Source organism: Neophocaena asiaeorientalis, unplaced genomic scaffold (genome assembly GCF_003031525.2).
Source record: "Neophocaena asiaeorientalis asiaeorientalis breed wild unplaced genomic scaffold, Neophocaena_asiaeorientalis_V1.1 scaffold598, whole genome shotgun sequence".
In the NCBI taxonomy this organism is placed as follows: Eukaryota; Metazoa; Chordata; class Mammalia; order Artiodactyla; family Phocoenidae; genus Neophocaena; species Neophocaena asiaeorientalis.
Window position 1 is genome coordinate 994,000 of NW_020173036.1, and position 22,400 is coordinate 1,016,399.

The 22,400-nt window shown below is 51.2% G+C and overlaps 1 protein-coding gene across 1 annotated transcript in view; it reads right to left on the minus strand.

Moving 5' to 3' along the window:
- Window positions 1-3,613: 3,613 nt before the first annotated feature.
- CLEC2L (C-type lectin domain family 2 member L) overlaps window positions 3,614-22,400 on the minus strand; it is a 29,678-nt gene continuing 10,891 nt past the window's right edge. The window contains exons 3-8 of the mRNA XM_024742520.1: window positions 22,285-22,397; window positions 13,008-13,082; window positions 10,491-10,657; window positions 9,522-9,622; window positions 7,836-7,948; window positions 3,614-4,961 (exon numbers count right to left, since the gene is read on the minus strand). Of these exons, the coding sequence (XP_024598288.1) occupies window positions 7,837-7,948; window positions 9,522-9,622; window positions 10,491-10,657; window positions 13,008-13,082; window positions 22,285-22,397 (568 nt within the window). The 3' untranslated portion in view covers window positions 3,614-4,961; window position 7,836. The remainder of the gene's footprint in view (window positions 4,962-7,835; window positions 7,949-9,521; window positions 9,623-10,490; window positions 10,658-13,007; window positions 13,083-22,284; window positions 22,398-22,400) is intronic.

Here is a 22,400-nt window from a genome sequence, read left to right on the forward strand (position 1 = left end):
AATAAATAAATTTATTTATGTGTGTGTATATATATATATATATATATATATAAAGGTTACTTTCCACTTACAGTCATTACAAAATATTGGCTATCTTCCCCGTGTCATAACATACATCCTTGTAGCCTATCTTACACCCAATAGTTTGTACCTCCCATTCCCCTACCCCTAGGGTGCCCCTCCCCCTCCTCTCCCCACTGGTAGCCATTACCAGTGTTTGTTCTCTATATCTGTGAGTCTGCTTCTTTTTTGTTATATTCACTAGTTTGTTGTATTTAGATTCCACGTATAAGTGATATCACACAGTATTTATTTCTCTGTTTGACTTATTTCACTTAGCGTAATGTGCTCCAAATCCATCCAAGTTGCTGCAAATGACAAAATTTCGTTCTTTTTTGTGGCCATGTAATATTCCATTGCGTATATATACCACATCTTCTTTACCCATTCATCTGTTGATGGACATTTAGGTTGCTTCCATGTCTTGGCTATTGTAAATAGTGCTGCTATGAACATTGGGGTGCATTTATCTTTTCGAATTAGTGTTTTTGTTTTTGTTGGATATATACCCAGCAGTGGGATTGCTGGATCATATAGTAGCTCTATTTTTAGTTTAAGGAACCTCCATGCTGTCTTCCAAAGCAGCTGCACCAGTTTACATTCTCACCAACAGTGTACGAAGGTTCCCTTTTCACCACATACTCGCCAGCATTTGTTATTTGTGTTCTTTTTGAGGATGGCCATTCTGATCGGTGTGAGGTGATATCCCGTTGTGGTTTTGATTTGCATTTCCCTGATGATTAGTGATGTTAAGCGCCTTTTCCTATGCCTGTTGACCATCTGCATTTACTCTTTGGAGAAATGTCTATTCAGTTATTCTGCCCTTTTTTTAAATCAGGTTGTTTGGTTTTTTTGATGTTGCTGTTTTGTATGAGCTGTTCATATATGTTGAATATTTATGAGCTATTTATATATGTTGGATATTAGTTTCTTATTGGTCATATCATTTGCATATTTTCTCCCATTCAGTGGCTTGTCTTTTTGTTTGGTTGATAGTTTGCTGTGCAAAATATTTTAAGTTTAATTAGACCTCACTTGTTTATTTTTTATTTCCTTTACTTTAGGAGATGGATCCAAAAACATATTGCTGCTATTTATGTCAAAGAGTGTTCTGCCTATGTTTTTCCCCTAGGAGTTTTATAGGATCCTGTCTTACATTTAGGTCTTTAATCCATTTGGAGTTTGTTTTTGTACATGGTGTTAGAGAATGTTCTAATTTCAGACTTTTACATGCAGCTGTTCAGTTTTCCCAGCACCACTTATTGAAGAGACTATCTTTTCTCCATTGTATATTCTTGCCTCTTTTGTCGTAGATTAATTGACCATATGACCATAAGTGCATAGGTTTATTTCTGGGCTCTCTATCCTGTTCCATTGATCTATATGTCTGTTTTTGTGCCAGTACCATACTGTTTTGGTTACTGTAGCTTTGTAGTATAGTCTGAAGTCAGGGAGCATGATACCTCTAGCTCTGTTCTTCCTTCTCAAAGTTGTTGTGGCTAATTGGGGTCTTTCGTGTTTCCATATAAATTTTGAAGTTATTTGTTCTAGTTCTGTGAAAAATACCATTGGTATTTTGATAGCAACTGCATCAAATCTATAGATTGCCTTGGGCAGTATGGTCATTTTAACAATATTCATTCTTTATACTAGCAACAAACAAACTATGAAATTTAAAAACAAATCATCTACAGTAGCATAAAAAATAAAAATATTTAAATAATTTAACAAAATATATGCAAAAACTCTACCCTTAAAACTTGTAAAATGTTGCTGAAATTTTTAAAAAGTTAGATGGAGAGAGCTACTTCAGCCATTGATTGGAAGAGTCAAATTGCTAAAAAGTCATAGTTCATCAAATTGATTTGTAAAATTGATCAAAAAACTTGAGCATTAGACCTGTGTGACAATCTCAAACAGCCTTAATTGGAGTCCTGGAAGGAGAGCAAAGAGTCGGGCAGGTGAAATATTTAGAGACAAAGGTGATGAATCGGGCTTCCCTGGTGGCGCAGTGGTTGAGAGTCCGCCTGCCGATGCAGGGGACACGGGTTCGTGCCCCGGCCCGGGAAGATCCCACATGCCGCGCAGCGGCTGGGCCCGTGAGCCATGGCCTCTGAGCCTGCGCGTCCGGAGCCTGTGCTCCGCAACAGGAGAGGCCACGACAGTGAGAAGCGCGCGGACCGTTAAAAAAAAAAAAAAAAAAAGGTGATGAATCTTCCAAAATTGATGAAAATCCTCAACTTTTAGAATCAAGAATCTCATGTATCCAAGCATACAGCTGGAAGTTATTTCTCAGCCTTCCATGACTGTCCTGGCCAATGGAATGTGTGCCACCTCCAGGCCTGGCCCCTGTCTAGTCTAGGGTAAGATAGGCTATGATCACAACAAACCCAAAACCTCAGAGGCTTTCCAGGAAGCTTCTCCCCCACACACTGACTTAGCATCCCAGGATGCTTCAGTCTTATGGAGCCTCCAAATCAAAAAATCACGACTTGGGGGAGGGAGAATATGGAGGAGTATGCACTGGTTCTTAAATGTTTCCACCTGGAAGTGACATCTGTCACTTTTCCATGGTTAAAGCTCTGATGTCACCTGACACCTACCTTCAAACAGACCAGGAAATACAATCCTTCCATGTACCTAGAATGAGAGGGAAGGAAACGTTCTCGATGCATAGCCGCCACATCTACCACATTTCCTAAAACACATCCTGTGTGAGCCTCTATGTTCAAAGACCCTGGATGGAGCAATGCTATTCCCTGTCACTGACCTGCATTAGTGGTGCAAGCCAGAAAGGGATCTTTTCTTGGGTAGGCCTCTGAAATGTGGGTATTACAAAAGCTAGCATGCTCTAAGACCCTACTCAATTTACATCATAGTGAAACAAGATGATAATTGTTTTTTTTTTTTATAATAAATGTATTTATTTTTGGCTGTGTTGGGTCTTCGTTGCTGTATGCGGGCTTTTCTCTAGTTGCGGCGAGCGGGGGCTACTCTTGTTTCGGTACGCAGGCTTCTCATTGCGATGGCTTCTCTTGTGGAGCATGGGCTCTAGGCACGAGGGCTTCAGTAGTTGTGGCTCGCGGGCCCTAGAGCGCAGGCTCAGTAGTTGTGGCGCACGGGCTTAGTTGCTCCGTGGCATGTGGGATCTTCCCGCACCAGGGCTTGAACCTGTGTCCCCCGCATTGGCAGGCGGATTCTTAGCCACTGCGCCACCAGGGAAGCCCAAGATGATAATTTTTAAGCACTTACTATGGGCCAGGCACTTTGTATGAATGGCTGGCCCTAATAAGCTCTTAACTAGTGTTCATTGTTATTACAATTTTGTCTTAGATGTGTATGTCTTTATTCAAATGGAATCTGTGCTCTAGACTACAGGACCCTAAAGCACATTGCAAGGCAGTTGAGCATCTTATCTTTTTCTCTAAAACATCAGTAAGTTTGCATACTTTTTGTGGGCAGCTGGACTGGCAGTACAGATTTCTGAGATCAGAGACAGCATGGTGTAGAAGAAGGAGCCCTTGAACTAGGAGTCAAGATCAGTTTAGGTCAACACACGTTTACTGAGCACCTTTAGTATGTACCAGGCGCTAGAGAAAAAAGAGGCGTGAGAGTGGATCCCTGCCCTCTAGGGGCTTACACTTCTGCGTGGATGGTGGACAGGTAAATAAACAAAGCATGATACGTGCAATAATAGTATCAACAACGAATAGAGGAGCCACAAGACCTGAGCTCTAGCTCTGCCACTAGATGCGTGGCTAGATGCGTGACCTTGGACGTGTTATTTAACCTCTCGGGGTCTCATGGATAGTGAGAATGGGGTCGATAATGTCTAATCCCTGAAATTCTAACATCTACAGTTCTCAAAACCCTGTGAGGTAGGCAGGGCAGGCACGATTTCTACTTTATATTAGAGGCGAAGCCTGGGGTCAGGGAGGTTGAGCACAGCAGCCTGAGCTACACGTCTGCTTGTTGGTAGAGCTGGCCCCAAACTAGACTCGGGCAGGTCTTCTGAGTCAGGCCAAGTGTGTATCCACTCCAGGCTGAGACGTGGGATCTCTGATGGGCACGGCAGGAGGTTTTCTGGATGACCCCTGTTTGAATCTCATACTTGCTCCCAGTTTGGAGTTCTTTACGGACTAAGGAAAGAGCAGTTACCTCCTCTACTTCCACCCCCTCCTGGTGTAAATACACAGCAGACAGTGGGCATTTCTGAAAACCAGGTCGTCTTTCACAAACAGCACAGTGATGTTAGCATAATTATCCTGGTGACCACAGGAATGTTCAGCCGCCGACCGCAGTCACTGATGGAAACCCTCCCCGGGCCTGGTTTCCACTCGCAGCCAGCTCCTTGCCCTCGCCAGCTGGGCAGCTCTCCCTCACGGCCCAGGTGCTCCCGGTCACCTTCACTCAGCCCGCCCAGTATCTACATGCTTAGGGAATGTGAGCGAGCTAACTTAGCTGAAGCAAAACAAACTAAAGAGTGCATGTTGCCGGGCCTCTAAAACCATGCCACGCCCACCAAAGCCAAAAAGCCACGCCCACCAAAGCCAAAAAGACGAGCCTCTTATGATGGCCGGCCACTGCTGTCTCCCACCATGGCAAAGAGTTTCAGAGATGACATTTGGGGGCAATCTTATTGTCATATACAACAATTTTTGTTGAGCACATGCTACGTGTGCTACAAAGAGGCCAGTGACACATAATCCCTGCTATCCAGGGGCTTATAATCAGATGCCAAGAGCGGTCAGATGACTTTAGAGATGAGTCACAGATGAAAACTTCCTAGAGACTCCGGAGGTGTGAGAGGCTGTCTTAAGTGCTGGAGTTGCTGGGGTGAGGGAGTGGTCACTGAGGGCTGCCGCTGTCCTGGAAGGAGCCCCAGGGAGCTCGAGCTGGGCCTTGAAGGGAGAGAAGGACTGAACTCAGTGTTTGCATTACCCCCTCCCTATGGGAAATTCACCAGAAAACCATACGACCACGATAAAAGTGCACAGGAAAAAAATCGCCTGTGGGCACCCCACGTCCTCTCCCAAGGTGGCCCCTTCCACCCCACCTTCCCTTCCACCACCTCCTAGGCCTGTGATGTACAGCAGTAGAGCAAGTCCCTTAACCGCCCTGAGCCTGCTTCCTCATCTGTAAGGTTGTAGGAGGGTTTACTAAGCAAACACTAGTGAAACCCACCAGCACGGCAACAAACGCTACCTCCCAGTGAGTCCTCCAGCAAAAAAAACCCCGTCCTTCCATCTTCACAAAGGACGTCTGAGGGTGACCTGGTGTCCCCTGCTCCAGCCTTCTACCCGCATCCTGCCGGCTCCAGGGGCTACGCCGAGTACAGGGCTGCCGTGCGGGGTCAAATTCACCCAGGGCGCAGCCGCCCAGGCTCCCAGCCAAGAACCTTCTCAACTCCAGGGGCAAATCCTCCAAAGGGGCTGAGGAGTGGGGCTGGAGGAAGGGTGGTCCCTTGGGCCTGCCCGCAACACCTCCTCCCACGCTCCACCGAGGGGGGGCCGGCTCGAGCTCCGAAATCGGCAGAGCGTCCGGCCTCCGTGCTGCCACCTGTGGCCGCCGGCCCCCAACTGCACCCGACTCCGCGGCCCCGCCCAGCCAGCCTGGCTCCGCCCACGTGGGAGGTGCGGGTGCCTGGTTGATGTATAACCTTTGAAAGAATTCTCAACGTTTCTGAAGTTTGGCGTGCCAGTGTTTTGTTTTGGTCTTCCTCGTAGGAACAGATAAGAGAGCTCTTAAAACGCCCATGACCTTGGGTCAGAGTTCCTCTTAGCTCTACCGGACTTAGAATTGTTGTGCGGTCCCAGGGCAAGCCCAAGGCTAGAGAGCTCATCTGCCAGAGTGCCTTGAGGCAGCAGACTGTGGATATTGAATAGGAACTAAGATCCCAGTGGCCCGGGTTCCTCGGTCCCTGCCGTCCCACACTGCTCCCTCCCCACCCACGTCGTGGCGCCCTTCTTCCCGCCGGAACCCACAGGACAGGATGAGAGCACAGCCCTAGCCCACCCCGTCCAGGACGTTTTGTCACCCGTGGCAGCGTTACCTGCCTCAGGGTCTTTCTGAGAGACTTAAATGAGCCCATCTTTGAGGGGAAGATACTGGTGAGAACTGGCGTGAGGGAGAGACGCCCTCCCACTTACCACCCGGACCCCTGACCAACCCAAGCAGCAGTAGCGGCAGCTGACCGCTTCCTCAATCCCAGCCCCTCAACACACTTCCGCACAGGGGCTGGGAAGGCGGTGGGCTCCCACCACCCCTCCACAGGCCGCACTGAATTCCCTTAGCTTCATTATTGCACACTCAGGTTCCACGCTGGCTTTCCCATAAAGATAAAATATGAAACCACAAAATCCCCAGATTTTACTAAATACCTGGAAAGCTTTCAAAAAGCTCAACGAACCCAAGCTGACAGTTTTGTCTGAAACCTGACAGTAAAAGGACTGAGCCGAGCAGAGCAGGATCTGTTTCCCTGTGAGCCATTTTCTGAAGATGGGCCGGGACCCAGATTCACACACGCGGCTCCCACGCGGGCTGGCTGTATCTCACCCGGCCACAGCTTGCTCTGGGCTCCACGTGTGTGCGTTGGAGAGGGTGGCACTTGCAGCCCCTGTAGGCCCAGGGGAACCGCCAGCCTCCCCCCACACCCCTGTCCCCGCTTCCTCTCCAGGCAGACCAAGGGGGGACAGGAAGGGGCCCCAGCACCTGCACAAACTCTTAACTGGCCCAACATGAACATCATCTCTTCTCCATGCCTCATCCTCCTGCTTTCTTCACCCCATCTTCCCCTAAGGCAGAATAAGCCATCCTTCAACTGGGTTCCAGAACGTTCTAGTGCTTTCCAAGCTGTTTCCTCTGCTCCCTGTGTGCTCCTTGGGGGATAAAGCTGTGGATCCCCATGCCTAGTGTGGTGTCTGGCACGAAGTAGGTGTGGATCAATGTTTGTCACGCTGAGTTGAATAGTAATAAAGGAACCAGATGGAGCACACCCCTCAGACATCTGAGGATAACTCAGTGGCCTGGCAACATTAAACGGTGCCCTGAGGCCACAGAGTGTGTTTTTGGCCTTGCTTCCTACACATGCCGCCTGCCACACCGGTGCCTCTTGGTCGTGTCCCTCCAAGGACGGGCACCCAGACATGCCCCTCCCCCAAGCCATGATCCTGGAACAAATGGCAGTCGACTTCTCTGGACTCCAGTCATCTCTTTAGTCCATCAGTGACCAACACGGCAGCACCACGGACACAGCAGGGGCCTGCCTGAGACCCCGGGCGAGGCAAGGACGGTGGATGCTGGGCCCAGGCAAGGGGGCTTCCCTTCTGGCCTCCCCAGCAACCAGGAGAGAGACGCATGGGGAGGGGGCCCGTCTGTGTGGACAGTACCGCAGCCTGTCAGCCCCCAGCCTTCCTCAGAGCACCAGGGCCTCCGGAGGAGGGAATGTTCCAGGGTAGGGCCAGGGAGGGACTTGTTGGGGTGACTAAGGGTGGACTCTGAATTTGAGCGGGGGCTGTGTGCCCTCGTGGGCATGCGTGAGCGTGTCAGTGTGTATGTGTGGCTGGGGACAGGTGCCTGCTGTACTACTGACTCATGGGATTTGACTGCCGAGCCACAGGACCTGCCTGGGGCCAAGGAGACCAGGGACCAAGACTCCGGGGCCTGGGGGAGCGCCCAGGGGCGGAAGGCAACCTCCTCACTGCTTCGCTTGGAGACGAGCCCGGGGCTGGCAGGCCTCGGAGGCTGGCTGGAGGGCCGCCCCTGGCCTGACCCACCTCATGTGTAGGCCATCTTGCTGCACACCCAGGGCCGGGTCATCAAACACTCCGTCGACACCAGCCTGCTGGGCTCCACGAAGACGCACTCCCCCGGGCCCGAGATGGGGAATCTGTGGCGGGGAGAGAAGAGACCAGGCACTCATGACCTGGCAGACGCGGCCCGTCGCTGGGCAGCCCCAGAGGCCCTATGACTTGTCCTTCCCTCTGTAGCGGCCTTCCGGGACGGTCGGCCCCCACAGACCTTGCTAGCGTGGCTCCCGTCGCCTCCAGACAGTGTATCACGGCTCCAGCCCCCCGGTGATGCCCACGGGTGTTTCCGGGACGCACCCTGCACTCCTCCATCCGGCTCCGCCATTCCTGTCGGGCTCAGCTCACTCATCCCAGGAACCCGGGGCCCCGTCTAGGACCACACTCCACACACCCACCTTCCCCACAGCACCCTGCCTGCACCTCCTGTGTCTAGCACAGGGGGGGTTCTCCCCGCCTAACATCATCCCTTTTGAATCTCAACACTTCTTCTTCACCTCATTTGGTCACCCTGACCTGAGCCCCCTGCCAAGGCTGGAGCTGGGGTCTCATAAGAGAGGGCATCAGAAGGACCCCAAGAGGGAGAAGGGGGGGCCAGGACCACCTCGATGTCAGAGAAGCGTGGCCCCAAGGCCCGCTGGTTGTCAGGTAGTCAGCGCTCTGGGGACCCCAGCCTCCAGGGCTCCCTGGGTTCCGGGAGCAGGAAGCTTCCAGAATGGGAGAGGTGGAAGCAGCAAGGGCAAGACGTTCTCAGCAGCTCTAAGAACAGATCTGGGATGAGGGCAGGACAAGGAAAGAGAAGGAAAAAAAAAAAGAAAACAAGGAAGAGGCAGTGAGGACAAAGACAGGTGCAGGAGACAGGGAGAAGCCGGCACAGGGAAGGAGTTGTCACGGGCCGCAGTTCACGTCAGGTCAGCAGCTGTGCCCCCGCCCGGCTCCTCGGGCCTAGTCCTCCAGCCTTAGAGTCTACATCAGAAGCTGAGGTTCTTACTCCCCTGTGTGTGCTGCTCTGCGTCTCCCTAAGCCTAAACTGTCCCTACACCCATGACTGCTGCCACCATCACCCCGCAAACAGTCCCTGGCTTTGCACACCCACCAACCGCTCACACACTCCCCGCCACACCACTTGGGCCACACAAATAATACCACCACTGCATACACCACCGACGCCCTCAAGAGGTGTTCTCTCTAAGGGAACCCTCCTGGTGCCCAGGGTTCAGATCCCCTTTCTCCCACAGTGTTTAGGTGACACGTGGCTGCCCAGAACAGAGGCCCCACCTCCCTTGCAGTCAGGTGTGGCCGTGAAGCTAAACTCTGGCCAATGCAGAGGGATGTCCAGGGCACGTCCTCCCTTTCCCTGAGCCACACTGAGCCGTGCAGATGGACTGGGGAGCCACAAGATGGAAAGAGCCCGGGCCCTTTCCAGCAGCAGGAAGCTCTGTTGCCTACGTGGAGCAGGGCCACCAAACCAGGCTGGACTTTACCAGGGAGACAGTAGTAAAGCCATTATCGTGACTGGGTCTCTGTCCCACACCCCTGACCCTAGAGGTGAGTGGCTCCAGCTAGCACAAAACCAGGTTCTTCAGGAGGTGCGTCTGGGAGGCTATGGCTTCCCCGGTCTAAGCTCCTTGGCCAGAAGATGAAGCCTCAGCTCACGTGTCTGGGTCAAACGGGTCCCCGTTGACCCAGTGGAATTCGTCCCCCACTCTGCGCAGACCAATCCAGGGCTCCCTCCGTGTGAACTTGAACATGAATTCCTGCACCAAGGAAAGAGGGAAACCTCAGAGTCAGGTGCGGTCTCCTGACTGCTCACACGTCCCCAGACTAACCTCAGCTTGGAAGACTGGCTCCCAAGATGTGTAGACACGGAGAGGGTGATGCCTCACTGCATCCCAAGAGTGAGGAGCTGGGGTTACAGACACCCTGCACTCACATGGAGCTGCCTGCAATGGCCTCCAAGGGACCCGGGCTCTGGGAGTGCACCACTGGGCTGGGAAGCCTGGACCAGGGTTTGTCTCCTAGCTCAGTGGGCCAGCATGCCTGCGTTCCTCACTTTCAGGAAGGCTGGAACTGCCTACTTGATGGATTATCTGGGACGCATCTCAAAGCTCAGGCTGGATGTCCTTCTACCCGCATATTCCTGGGCCTTTCTCTGCCGAAAGGAGCTATCAGACTGTGTATCAGAGAAAAACAGAAGCGACTTAGATTTTCTGCTAATTTGGATTGCATGAATTGTTGCCCTCAAAACCCCAAATGGCCAAGAGACCCACTAATTGTGTTTCTTTCACATTTCTAGTGATATAACTGTTTGGGGTGTTAAATGAGAGATCAGGCCCTGATTCGGACTAGGAGAAGAAGCCAACGTGATTTTTCATTTCACAGGTGCGGGTATAATTTGTAATGCTCACGCTTCAATACTGAGTTGAGTCAGCAAACCAGCCTCGGGTGGACATAGTTGGCCTTGACAATAGCAGTGGAAACAAGAGCCCCTCGTGGACCTGCTCAGACCCCATGGAGCCCACCTGCACCCCCCACCCCAGGCTGTGCTCTGGAAACAGGTCACAGGGGACACCAGGTCCTTGGGGCAGGGCTGTCCCCGAAGGTCCCCGCCCCACCAGCACGCACCAGCTCCTTCTGGCTCTGGATCACAGCCAGCGCGGCCTCGTGGCCGTGACAGTACTGCCTGCCCGTGTTCCAGTCTCTCGGTTCCTCAGAAAAGAAGTAGCATTTCCTTCCGTAGAGCAGCCAGTCCTCCGGGCAGGGCGCCTCGCACTTGATGCAGCCCTTGGAAGCTGCAGGGAAGAGGGGTGGCTCAGTATCCACCAGCACAGTGGGCCTCTGTGGGCCCCCCAAGGCCCCCCAAGCTCCCCGCCACTCCCTCCACCTGCCTCCACTTTGGTGCCCATCAGCCACGTGCCTCGGGGGAGCGCCTGTCACAGTCCCTGGCAGGCAAAAGGCTGGCGGCTAAATGAGTAAGGAAAAGGAATTTGGGACACTGGCGGGGACACCGCCCCGAGGGGAAGTGACAGCAGGTTAGGCCCCTGGGTTAAGCTCTCCTCTCTCTCCCCGAACTCCCCGAGGCGTGGAACCCGAGAAACTCGGACTTGGAAGGGACCTGGGGGCCATGTGTCCTCTCTCTCCAGTCAGGGTGGGAACCATCGGTGGACTCGATGGGCCTGCTCTCATTGGCCACACCCTCATCAGCTAACACTGCTGAATTGCTGGAAAGATCCTTTGCAATTTTTGAGTTCCAACCTGCCTTCCCATGACCTGGAACCTGTGGGTCCAGGATCTGCCTCTGGAGTGACCCGGACAGACCTGGTCTGTCTTCTACCTCCTACTTGAAGAAGGACCCCTGCCTCCCCTCTTCCAGGATTGAACAGACACCATCCTTTCCACAGTCCCTTGCAGGGGGTGCCCTCCAGAGCCTTCTCCATCCTGCCCGGCTCAGTACGGTGTGCCCACATCACCGGTGAAATGCTGCCACCAGAACAGGCTGGGACACGTCAGCTGTGGTCCACCACCCAGCAGTGATCACCGTACCCCTTCCAGCTGCTGTGGGTTTTCCAGTCTTCAGATGCTCCAATGAGAAGAATCTGCTTATATGTGCCTATGTGCACTTTTCTGGGAAGGAGGCCCAGAACTTCCATGAGATTCTCTAAGCCTCCTTGCCAAAAGGAATTCAGCCATACTCTCCAACTATTTTCCTATGATCTCTTTCTAAGCCAGGTCTCCCCTGTCCAGAACTTGTGTAAATCACATTTAAATCCAAATGCAGGATCTTGTATTTATTTCTTCCACAGTCATCTCATTCACATTGGCTCATTTGAGTTTCTGAAGATAAATTTTAATCTTGACTTCTTTTTCATCTGTCATATTGAGCATCCCTCTTTGAAGTGTTTCACCTGCAGATTCCATAAGCATATTTTTTGGTTTGTTCTCATACAAGAGATTGACTAAAATGTAGACCAGGACAGAGGCAAGAACAAGTCCATGGTACTCGAGCCCCCAAGGGAGCTACCACCACACCAACACCAGTTAATTAATGGGCACTCTGGCATGCCTGCTCGATGAGCTCCAGGCCCACTTAGACCTACTGGCCATGCATTCCCACGAGGATCTCCAGGGACTCTGTTGTGTTTTACCGCAATCTCAATATGCTGTGTTTACACGTTGCCCTGTTCTCCCAACCTAGCAATAGAACAATTTAATTTGTAACAATTAGTCTAGGTGAACCCAGGCTCACCCCAGCGCTCACCACATTCTTTGCTAAGCGCTCACGACTCCCTGCGTAGCCTGCATGCCCTACAGGTGAGGGTTTGGTAGGAATTGATGTTATCAGTGGATTTTCCTCCCATTTTGAGGTCTTAGGGTGCTTCTCGAAGATGAAAGACAGAGGTCTTGAAGTCACTTTGCAAACCCTTCAGGAGCCATGACGTACTTTGACTTGAATCCATTAAAAGCAGCAAATCCCAGGGTCATATAGCCTCGCCTCCCTTGCTTAGTAGCAGTTTCCTCTTTTGCATTCCTCCTTCAACCCTTTCAGTCCTACCTGCCACTCTGTGTTTTTCAGGCCTCTCCCCCTTGGAATGCTCTGGTCCCTCTACCTCCTGCTCTCTAGGAAACTATTCATTCTTCAGGGGTTAGCACATGTGTTCCCCCCCTCTGGGAAGCCCCCAGGCAGTAACACCTCTACCACTGGACAGGGAAGTTGATGTCATACATTTAAAACAATCTCCAGCACTTAGCCCAGGGCCTGACACACAGCCGGGCTCAATAAATGTTTGTTGAGTAAGTGAATGAGATCTTTAAGGCCCTTAACCCCAAACCGTCTCCTTCAAGAAGCATTACGTGACTAATACACACCAAGTTTGTTCTGCGTTCCCGAAGCATTTTTGTGAACGTACCTAAGTTAACATCTCCACTTTCACTGCGTGGCTTAGCAAAGAGGACGGGTATAGTCGATGTGTGAATGTACTATTTTAGGCTAAAATCTCATCTAGAACCAACACTCTATTTCCTATTTACTTTGACCCCACAGAATTGGCGGTATGTCTGGAACCTTTCTTTACCTAATTAGACATGCTTTTGACAAGGTGTGTAGGAACTGAATTGCATAAATGCTCTGACATCCATGCTCACCCAATATGCTCATCACCACCAGGATGGCGAACAGAAGCACTGCGATGGCCCCCAGCAGGAGACGCGTGGTGGTGTCTGAGGAGAGAGAAAGGGGTTATTACCTGGCACATCCCCACCACCCATCCCCACCTCCAGCCCCAAGTCCTGATAGTGAGAAGCTCTGGGGCTGTGTTTGAACAAGCCCTCCAGGAGATTCTGATGCCGAAGTCTGAGGTGCCGTTCTAAAGCACGGGTCTGTCTGATTCTGCAATCCCCCTGCTTAAGAACCCTCCCTCCGGGGCTATGCACTTGAACTCCTTCTGTGGCTGTCGGAACTTTCCAATCTTTCATCTCCTGCTGCTTCTCTACCTCATCCCTGGTTTCAGCCAGACGGACTCCTTGAGATACCCGAGTCCGTCCTCACAGCCCTTCAGCTGGGTCTTTGCTCCCAAATTTCTTCTCCTCCACTGCAGTCTCTTGAAATCCTGCCCCACACCCTCCATTCTCTTCACGAAAGCTTTCCTGATCCTCTGGCTTCTCCCTTTTAAATTTATATTTATTGCTCTCACCTAAAATTTTAATTTGATGTTTAATGAAAGAACCCTTTTAGACTTCAGACACAGGGTCTTTGAAAGTTTTTTTGTGATAAAATATACATAACATAAATGTTGCCATCTTAACCATTTTTAAGTGTGCAATTTGTGGCATTAATTATATTCACAAGGTTGTGTACTGTCTATTTATTTGCAAAATGTTTTCATTACCCCAGACAGAAACTGTGTACCAATTAAGCATTAACGCCTCATTCCCACCTCCTTCCAGCCCCTGGTAACCTCTAATCTACTTTCTGTCTCTATAAATTCACCTATTCTAGGAACCCCATGTAAGTGGAATCATACAATATCTGTCCTTTTGGGTCTGACTTCTTTCACTTAATGTTTGCAAGGTTCATCCATGTCGTAGCACATCAGAATTTCATTCCTTTTTTATGGCTGAATAATATTCCATTGTATAATTATATACATTTTGTTCATCCATCCATCCATCCATCCATTGATGGACACTTGGGCTGTTTCCATCTTTTGGTTATTGTGAATAATGCTGCTATGAACATTGGCAAATATCTGTTTGAGTCCATTTTCAATTCTTTTGGGTATATACCTAGGAGTGGAATTGCTGGATCATATAGCAATTCTACATTTAACTTTTTGAGGAACCAGCAAACTGTCTTTCACTGCTGCTGCACGATTTTGCATCCTACCAGCAATGCCGGCACACAAGTGTTCTAATTTCTCCATCTCTTCACCAACACTTATTAATTTCCATTTTTGTTTGTTATAGCCATCCTAGTAGGTGAGAACTCCCTTTCTATTTTTAACCATTTTTAAAACCTTTTAAAAGTTATATGTGGGGGCCTCCCTGGTGGCGCAGTGGTTGAGAGTCCGCCTGCCGGTGCAGGGGACACGGGTTCGTGCAGTGTATAGATGAAAGAAGTGTCTCCACAGCCCAGTGCTGGGCTGTCCACCATTACTCACCCATGACGAGCGAAGTACCAAAATCGAGAGGAAGTATCTAGAAACTTTTACAGCAATTCAGCATTGCTGTGACATCCAAGTGCCTGATACTGTTTCTAGTAATTTGTCTGTATTGTACTTCACAACAAATTGGGAAAAGAAACCTGGTCCTTTATCAAGGATCTGAAAAGCAACAGATCTGAAGTCAAGAAATTCTATCAGGCTTCACTAAACAAACTAACAACCAAAGAACATTGCCCCTTCCACAGAGGCAACTACTTCCAACCCTTTTAGCTAATTCTTTTGGTATTTACCTCCAAATCTCTAAAAGCTTTGAGCATGTCAATACTTTTTGACTTTTCTATTTAAGACACTACTCATTAACTTCCCACAATAATGAGGAAGATTTAATTCTCTGCATTACTGTCCCCATCCTGACCACTCACACACTACCTGCTCTCTCAACATCATAGTTTGGGTTACACTGATAATTAGGTGTTCTTTTTGTATGGCAATGTAAATGCTACTCCCAGGAAAGCTATGCGGTGTATTATGATCTTTATTTCTACACAACTTCTTGTTTCCCTGTAATTAATCATTTTCCTTTGCTTATACTTCTGTGTGCTCATCATTATTTCAACTTCAAAACTCCTTTAAGCTGAAGAGGCAAAATCAGGAATTCTACTTCACCTTTGACTTAGTCTGCACAGGCTGCTCTAACAAAAACCACAGACTGGGTGCTGAGCCAACAGTCACTTCTCTCTCACAATTCTGGAGGCAAGGAAGTCCAAGATCAAGGTACCAGCAGATTCCATTCTTGGTGAGGGCCCCCAGGATGGGATTAGTGCCCTTATTAGAAAAGGAAGAGCCACCAGAGAGGAGAGAGGAAGCTCTCATATCCACTTTGCCTTTGCTATTTCCTGAAGATTTTTTTCAACTTTATCTTCCCACTCTCTATTGAATCTTTTATTTCTACAATTATTTTTAACTGCTAAGGTTTTTTTGGGTTTGTTGATGCTGTTCCCTGAATACTCCCTCTTAAAGCATCCTGTTCTTTTTTTTTTTTTTTTCTCTTTTGCGGTACGCGGGCCTCTCCCTGTTGTGGCCTCTCCCATTGCGGAGCACAGGCTCCGGATGCGCAGGCTCAGCGGCCATGGCTCACAGGCCCAGACGCTCCGTGGCATGTGGGATCCTCCTGGACCGGGGCACGAACCCGTGTCCCCTGCATCGGCAGGCGGACTCTCAACCACTGCGCCACCAGGGAAGCCCCCTGTTCTTACTTTAATGATGCAAACTTTTCTTTTATCTCTCTGAGGATATTGCTGATAGTTTTTTAGGGTTTTTTTGGGGGGGGGCTCCAGAGGGGGTGGGGGAGAGGTGGGCAGAAATTTTAATCTGTATAATCTCTGTTTTCTCCAAACTGTTTTTTTTTTCCTGTTCATTAGTTTTGATCTCTAGCTTCCATGTCAGAGACTTTCCTCAGATGTCTGGAGATCCTTGGTTATTTGTTCATGATTAAGGCAGGAGGAATAGGACTTCACTGGCACCTCTGAGACAGGAAGGGGGGCTTATTAACTGTGAGGGTCGTGGCAGAGTGACGGGCTGGTCCTCAAGGCTGTTTGTTGACCTCCTTGGGTTTTTCCTCTTGGGTCAGTGTCCCTGGAGACTGCTCTTCTGTTTTCCCTCCTGGAGGGTGTAGGCTTGGCTGGGAAAAGAGGCTAGGAGGCCATCCTGAGCCCTCAATACATAAATGTCGCCTTAACTGCTTGCTCTCAAGTGTGTTGGTGTCCGGAGGCCCTCTCTCCCCAAGGCAGAGGGCTGGGGATGGGCTCACAGGGTGGGGAGAGGATTTGGGGATCTGAAGTCTTCCTAACACGTGTTCAACCAGCCCTCCTGATTTCAGCTCCCTCTGCATTCACGGCCGTGCTGACTGGCGCCCCGGTCTCTGCGCTGTGGGGTTCCTGTTTGTGACTCAGGTTGCTCCTCTGCTTCCTGAACTTTCTCAGGCCAGTGGATTCAGTGTCAGTTACACCATCGTTGATCCCTATGTGTTTGTTTGTTTGTTAAATTTATTTATTTATGTTTGGCTGTGTTGGGTCTTCATTGCACCGCCAGCTTTTCTCTAGTTGCGGCGAGTGGGGGCTACTTTTCATTGCGGTGCGCGGGCTTCTCATTGCGGTGGCCTCTCTTGTTGTGGAGCACGGGCTCTAGGCGCACGGGCTTCAGTAGTTGTGGCGCACGGGCTTAGTTGCTCCGGGGCATGTGGGATCCTCCTGGACCAGGGCTCGAACCCGTGTCCCCTGCCTTGGCAGGCGGATTCTTAACCACTGCACCACCAGGGAAGCCCCTTGTTGCTATTGTTTTGTCTCCTGTTCTTGTTATCCTTGTGACCTTTTAAAAATCCCTTTACGGTTGTATTAATGAGCTTTGGAAGAGGAAGAAAATAAACGCATTCAGTCTGCCATCTTTACTTGCAAGTCCAACAGACATCCAGGAGTCCTTCCTATGAGCACGGTCTATACTGGCAAGTGACCAGGAGTCCAGAGGTGGGTGCCTTCCGGCACGGTAAAAACAGAGGCTCTCGCCTGCCCTCGAGGGCTGGGCTCCTTCTGTATCTGCTCTGCTGTCCTCAGGGGCAGCTTGTTGTTAGACTAATCCCCTTGAGCTGCGTATGAATCCTGCCTTTCCCTTCTTTATTTTTTTTATTTTTTAATTTGTTTTGGCCGCACTGGGTCTTTGTTGCAGCTCGCGCAGGCTTAGTTGCGGTATGTGGGATTTTAGTTCCCCGACCAGGGATCGAACCCGGGCCCCCTGCATTGGGAGTGCAGAGTCTTAACCACTGGACCTCCCTCTTTTCCCTTCGTTAAACGCCTCTCAATCCTCTTCTATAACCCTGGCACTGCAATAAGAGCATAGCATCGTCAGCCACTTCACGGGAGTTCAAATCCCAGCTCTGCCACTTTTTAGTGGTAAAGCTACTTAGCTTCTATTTTATTTCATTTTTCTCATCTTTCAAATGAAGTCATAATAGTGTCTCCCTCTTAGAATTTTATGAGAATTCAACATATAGGCCTTAGAGCAGTGCCTGGCATGGTAAGCTCTCCCTCAGTGTTAGCGGTTACCATCATGATGATAATCGGCCCGTGGGCTCATTTAGGGTGAGGGCAGTGCTTTACTTACGTTTGGGTTCCCTATAACAGGGCTCGGTCATGGCCTTGCATGTTACAGAGCACCCACTGATACTAAAGAACACAAAGGGAATCTAGCTACCCTGAATGACAATGCCCTTGGCCATGCGGATATACACCTGCTTTCAGGGAAAGGGGAGTCTGTGCCTGTGTCTCCAGCATCACCAGAACTGAGGACTCTCTTCATTCTTTCATGGGGATAAATGCTCTGGCTGCTGCACTGTGGACAGAGAGAGGGTGCGCTACAGAGTCTGACAAGCCAAAACAATGTTGTATTAGTTTCCTAGGTTGACGTAACAAAGCACCACAAAGCAGGTGGCTTAAAACACCGCAAGTGTGTTGTCTCACGGTTCTGGAGGCTAGAAGTCCACGATCAAGTTGTCAGCAGGGCTGTGCTCCCTCTGAGACCTGTAGGGAAATCCTTCCTTGCCTTGTCCTCGTTTATGCTGGTTGGCTGGCGATCTTCAGCGCTCCTTGGCTTGCAGCTGCGTCACTGCAGTCTCGGCCTTCGTCGTCACATCCTTCTCCCTGTGTGTCTCTTTGTCTTCATGTGACCACCTCTTATAAGGACACCTGTCATGTTGGGTTAGGAGCCCACCCTGCTCCAGTATGCCCCCATCTGAACTAATTACAACTGCAATGACCATATTTCCAAATAAGGGCAGATTCTGAGGTGCTGGGGAGTTAGGACTTCAACATATCTCTTTGGGGGGGATACAATTTAAGCCGTAACAAATGTCTAACTCAGCAATCCTTCCTTCTATGCAATGGCCCTTATTAGATGGAGTTTGAGGGTGCAGTTTATTTATGTTATAAATGTATATGACTTAGCCTAATGTTAGAAGGAACAACTGAAAAAAACCTGGCACCCAAGCCCGGACAAATCTCCCAACACCCTCATATCCACAGTGCAAAAGAGAATCATAGCTGATGTCTCTAAGTTGCCAGGGCCACGGCCTGGAAAGCATACTCTTGACTGTCACAGACTATCAAATGCAGAGTTTGGTAATTTTTACATTTTTAAGAGGCTTTGCTAAATGCACGTGTGTGGTTTTGAGCAGGAAGTTGTGGGTTTATGTCTTATCAAGAAACTTTCAACATTAAAAATTCAGAATTGGTGAGCACTGGAAAATCTATAGCCTGAGATTTGCAGAATCACTGTCCCCACTCCTGTACCCCCAGGCTGCTTTTCCTCACCCTCCCTACCCCAATGCCAGAAATATTCCCATCTCCAATCACCTCCAGTCTTCCCAGAACCCAGGCGGGAGCTCTGGATCACTTTTCCCGCCTGTCCCCCAAGGCTGAGGGTGGAAGGAAAGGTTAGTATCCACAGGGAGAGGACTCAATCAGGAGAATTTCTGTTTGGTTTCCTATTTATAAAGCTAACTGTTCATCGAAGGAGAGTCTTAAAGACCTGGGCTCTAATCCCAGCTTCAGATTTAAGCCGTTTTCCACGTCACTTAACCTGTGAAGAGGAAGAAGCACCCGCTGGACGTGGCAGGGCTGCCTGAGGAGCGCGGGGAGGGGGGCTACATGCGTCAGAAGCACAATTTGATCCTCTCCAATTAGCCTCCCCAAGCCGCATGTTGGTCAGCTCAGGACAGGGTAAGAGGTTTCACATCAGAGGGCCTCGTGGCAAACCCGACGGGATTTCACGAGTGAGAGAGCAACGTGCATCCTTGGGCAAGACACTTAGCCTCTCTGAGTCTCAGTTTCCTCATATATAAGATAGGTACAACACTCACCAAGCCCCTGCAAGGGCAGATGTGAGGGTTAAACACGACAGCTATTGTGGAAGCCCCAGCACGGGGCTGGCTCTTTGTAGGTATGTGATAAATATTCGGTACGTGGTAATACAGGAGCACAGGCCCCCTGAGGGTTCAGCTTGGTCAAATCAAGAAGTCTCAAGACAGATGCTTGGCTAAGCAAGGGCTGCAAAACCCCTTGGTCCCCAGACCTGGCAGACCCCTCATCCCATCATGGGTGTTTCTCAGGGTCTGTGGACGGGGCTCATTATGAGGACTTCAGTTTGGGGCGGGAAGTGGACTCACAGTAGGCAGACGAGCAAAGGATTTCAGATGAGCAGCTGGTCATACACTTTCCCTGGGTTCCCTCATCAGGGATGCCGGGCTCTAGGGACTGGGGAAAGGGATCACCTGCACACAGCCTACACCCCAGCACCTTTGTCCGTGTAGCCCCGAGAGGCAGAAATCCTTATCTTGCTTAGCAGATGAAGAAACTGAGGCTCAGACAAGTTTGAAAACCTGCCAGCCCGCTGGCAGTGGAAGGATCTGGCTCAGGCTTACCCAACTCCAGAATCCGTGCTCTTTGCACTGCAGCAGGCTGCCTCAGCCCCTGTGCTGTGATTTCTGCAAGGGCAGGGATGTTCCCAGTGCCTAGATCTGCGCTGGAACAGTGGGGCCTCCAGGAGTGTTTGTGGGAGGTGAGGAAGAGTGCGTGAATGTGGGGGGATCAGCACATGGCAGGACCCTGGAGAGCACCATCGTGGTCCGAGAGCTCCCCTCTCCCCGCAGGAGACACGGCGCCCAGGAGATACTCAGGGGACCAGTGGAGGGGAGACCCCTGGCAGGGACACAGACCCCACATCCTAAAACTCCTGTGGGAAAAGGCCCACAGGCCCCAGGCGCTGAGCCCCCAAGGTCCACAGGCACCAGGGTGGGGCTGCTCCTGGTGGACCGTGGGAACGAGGGCAGGGGCCGGAGGTGCCACGAGACACAGAGCCAGGCCAGGCAGGGATCCATGCCCAGACAGGCGAGACGAGGCTGGGCCACAGGTGGACACTGAGCACAGAGTGGGCTAGACTCCGCAGGGCCTGGAAGACCCAGTGTCCTGAGAGACCCCCTGGGCCATTTCCTGCCGGGCGTGTGGCTTCTTCTTCAGCCTAACTTGCAGGTGGTCGGCCCAGCCATGGCTGGGAGTGGGAAGCAGAAGGGGCCAAGGTCAGGATGGGAGGTAAGACGGGAGCCAGCCAGCCGGAGGCACTGAAAGAGGCCGCACCACCCCTGAAGTGGCCCCTAAGCACTGGGGGTTAGAATGAGGTTAGGGCAGCCCCTGGAGAAATGCTTACGCATGAATGAGTGGAGATATACAGGCAAGAGGCGTGAGCAACTTCAAGAAATAACTTGGGCAGGAGGGAAGCAGGGGGTCATAGGCAAATCTAACAGTGAGCTCGAAGATACACGACAAAGAGAGGGTTTGTCCACCTTTATTCAGCTCAGCTCTCCCCAGACCGAAGGTCCTCTGCAATGGCTGTCCTACACTGAGTTCCAACATCTTTGCCTCCTTTGTCCCAAATCACCATCCAGGTGTCCAGCTTTCCCCTCAGAGTCTGCACAGCCCCTCCTCAGGCCATCTGTGTCCCCTGGCCTACCAGCCTTTGGACCAAATGCTGACAGAACTGTCCCCCCCCTCTCCCTCCTTGGCCAGGCACCTGCCCTGGCTGGCACTGGTTATGTCCCTCCCCTGACCACGGCCCCGCCTTCCTCACTGACCTGGCCTTGGTCTGACCCCTCTGGGCCACCACCACTTTTCCAAGGGCCACCCACTGTCTCATTCTATGCTTCAAATCTCTCAACAGCCGCTTCAGACAAAGTCCAAACACTTTGGCAAGGCCTGGGTGGCCATTCATGGTCTGGGCGCTCCAGATTCCTCTCTTCTCACCACGCCCCACCCCGATCCTGGTATTCTGGAGGTCAGTTCCCCACAAGGGACAGGCGAGTCCTCGCCACTTGATCCCTGAACGTGTCACTCCTCGAACCTGGTGCATCCATCTTTCTCTTTCCACACCTCCTAAGAGGTCACCTACTCCAGGAAGCCCTCCTTTTTTGACACTCCTTCCCTAATGGTTGGGTGATCCAGGTCCTGGGCTTCCCTAGTTGATGCCATCCAGTCAGGTCCTCGGCCTTTGGACTCCGGGTGTCCAGAGTACTGAGAAACGTCCAGAGGACCAGCCCCTCCAGGCAGCTCCAGCACCTCCCACACCACACAAGTTAACTGAAAGAACTCATGAACTTGAAATCTGTCTTCCACTTTGGTGACCGCCCCCTTGACCAGTCAGGGGTCAGGCCGTGAGCCCCTCTGACCGGAAGAGGTAGGTGGGACCCCGACTTGCAAGGAAGGCCCTCTGGCCGATTCTCCCTCCCGGCACCACCAGCGCCCCATCCCCCAACCCCCTTCTCAGGGGGCATTAGCACCGCGTCGGGGTCCATAGCTTTTGTCACTTTGCCCAAAGCACTTTCACTGCTATAGGGTCAAGCCACTCTCTCAATATGCCTATCGGGTGAGTGCCGGACAGTAACTGTCCCCCTTCACTCATAAGGAAACAGGCTCAGAGCGTGAAACCTGCTCCCAAGGTCAAAGAGGGAGTTAGCTGCAGAGACAGGGGCAAGGTTGAACTATAGGTGGTCCCCAGTTACCTGTTCCCCATCGCCCCACAATGTGGCATCTGATGCCCTGGCAATCCTCCGGGTTCCAGAGTCGCGCTCCCCGCTCTCCCCACCGGGAGACCGGCCAAGGTGACTCTGTCCCGCCTCCCGGGTCCCCGGGCCGGGGGATGGAGGGCCGCTAGGCGCTTACCCTCCAAGGCCGCCTTCCAGCTGGTGCTGCCCTCGTAGCCCGACCCCGATCGCCGCAGCAGCCCCTCGGGACCGCGGCCCTCCGCTTCGGCTGGCGAGCGCAGCCTGGGCGCGGCG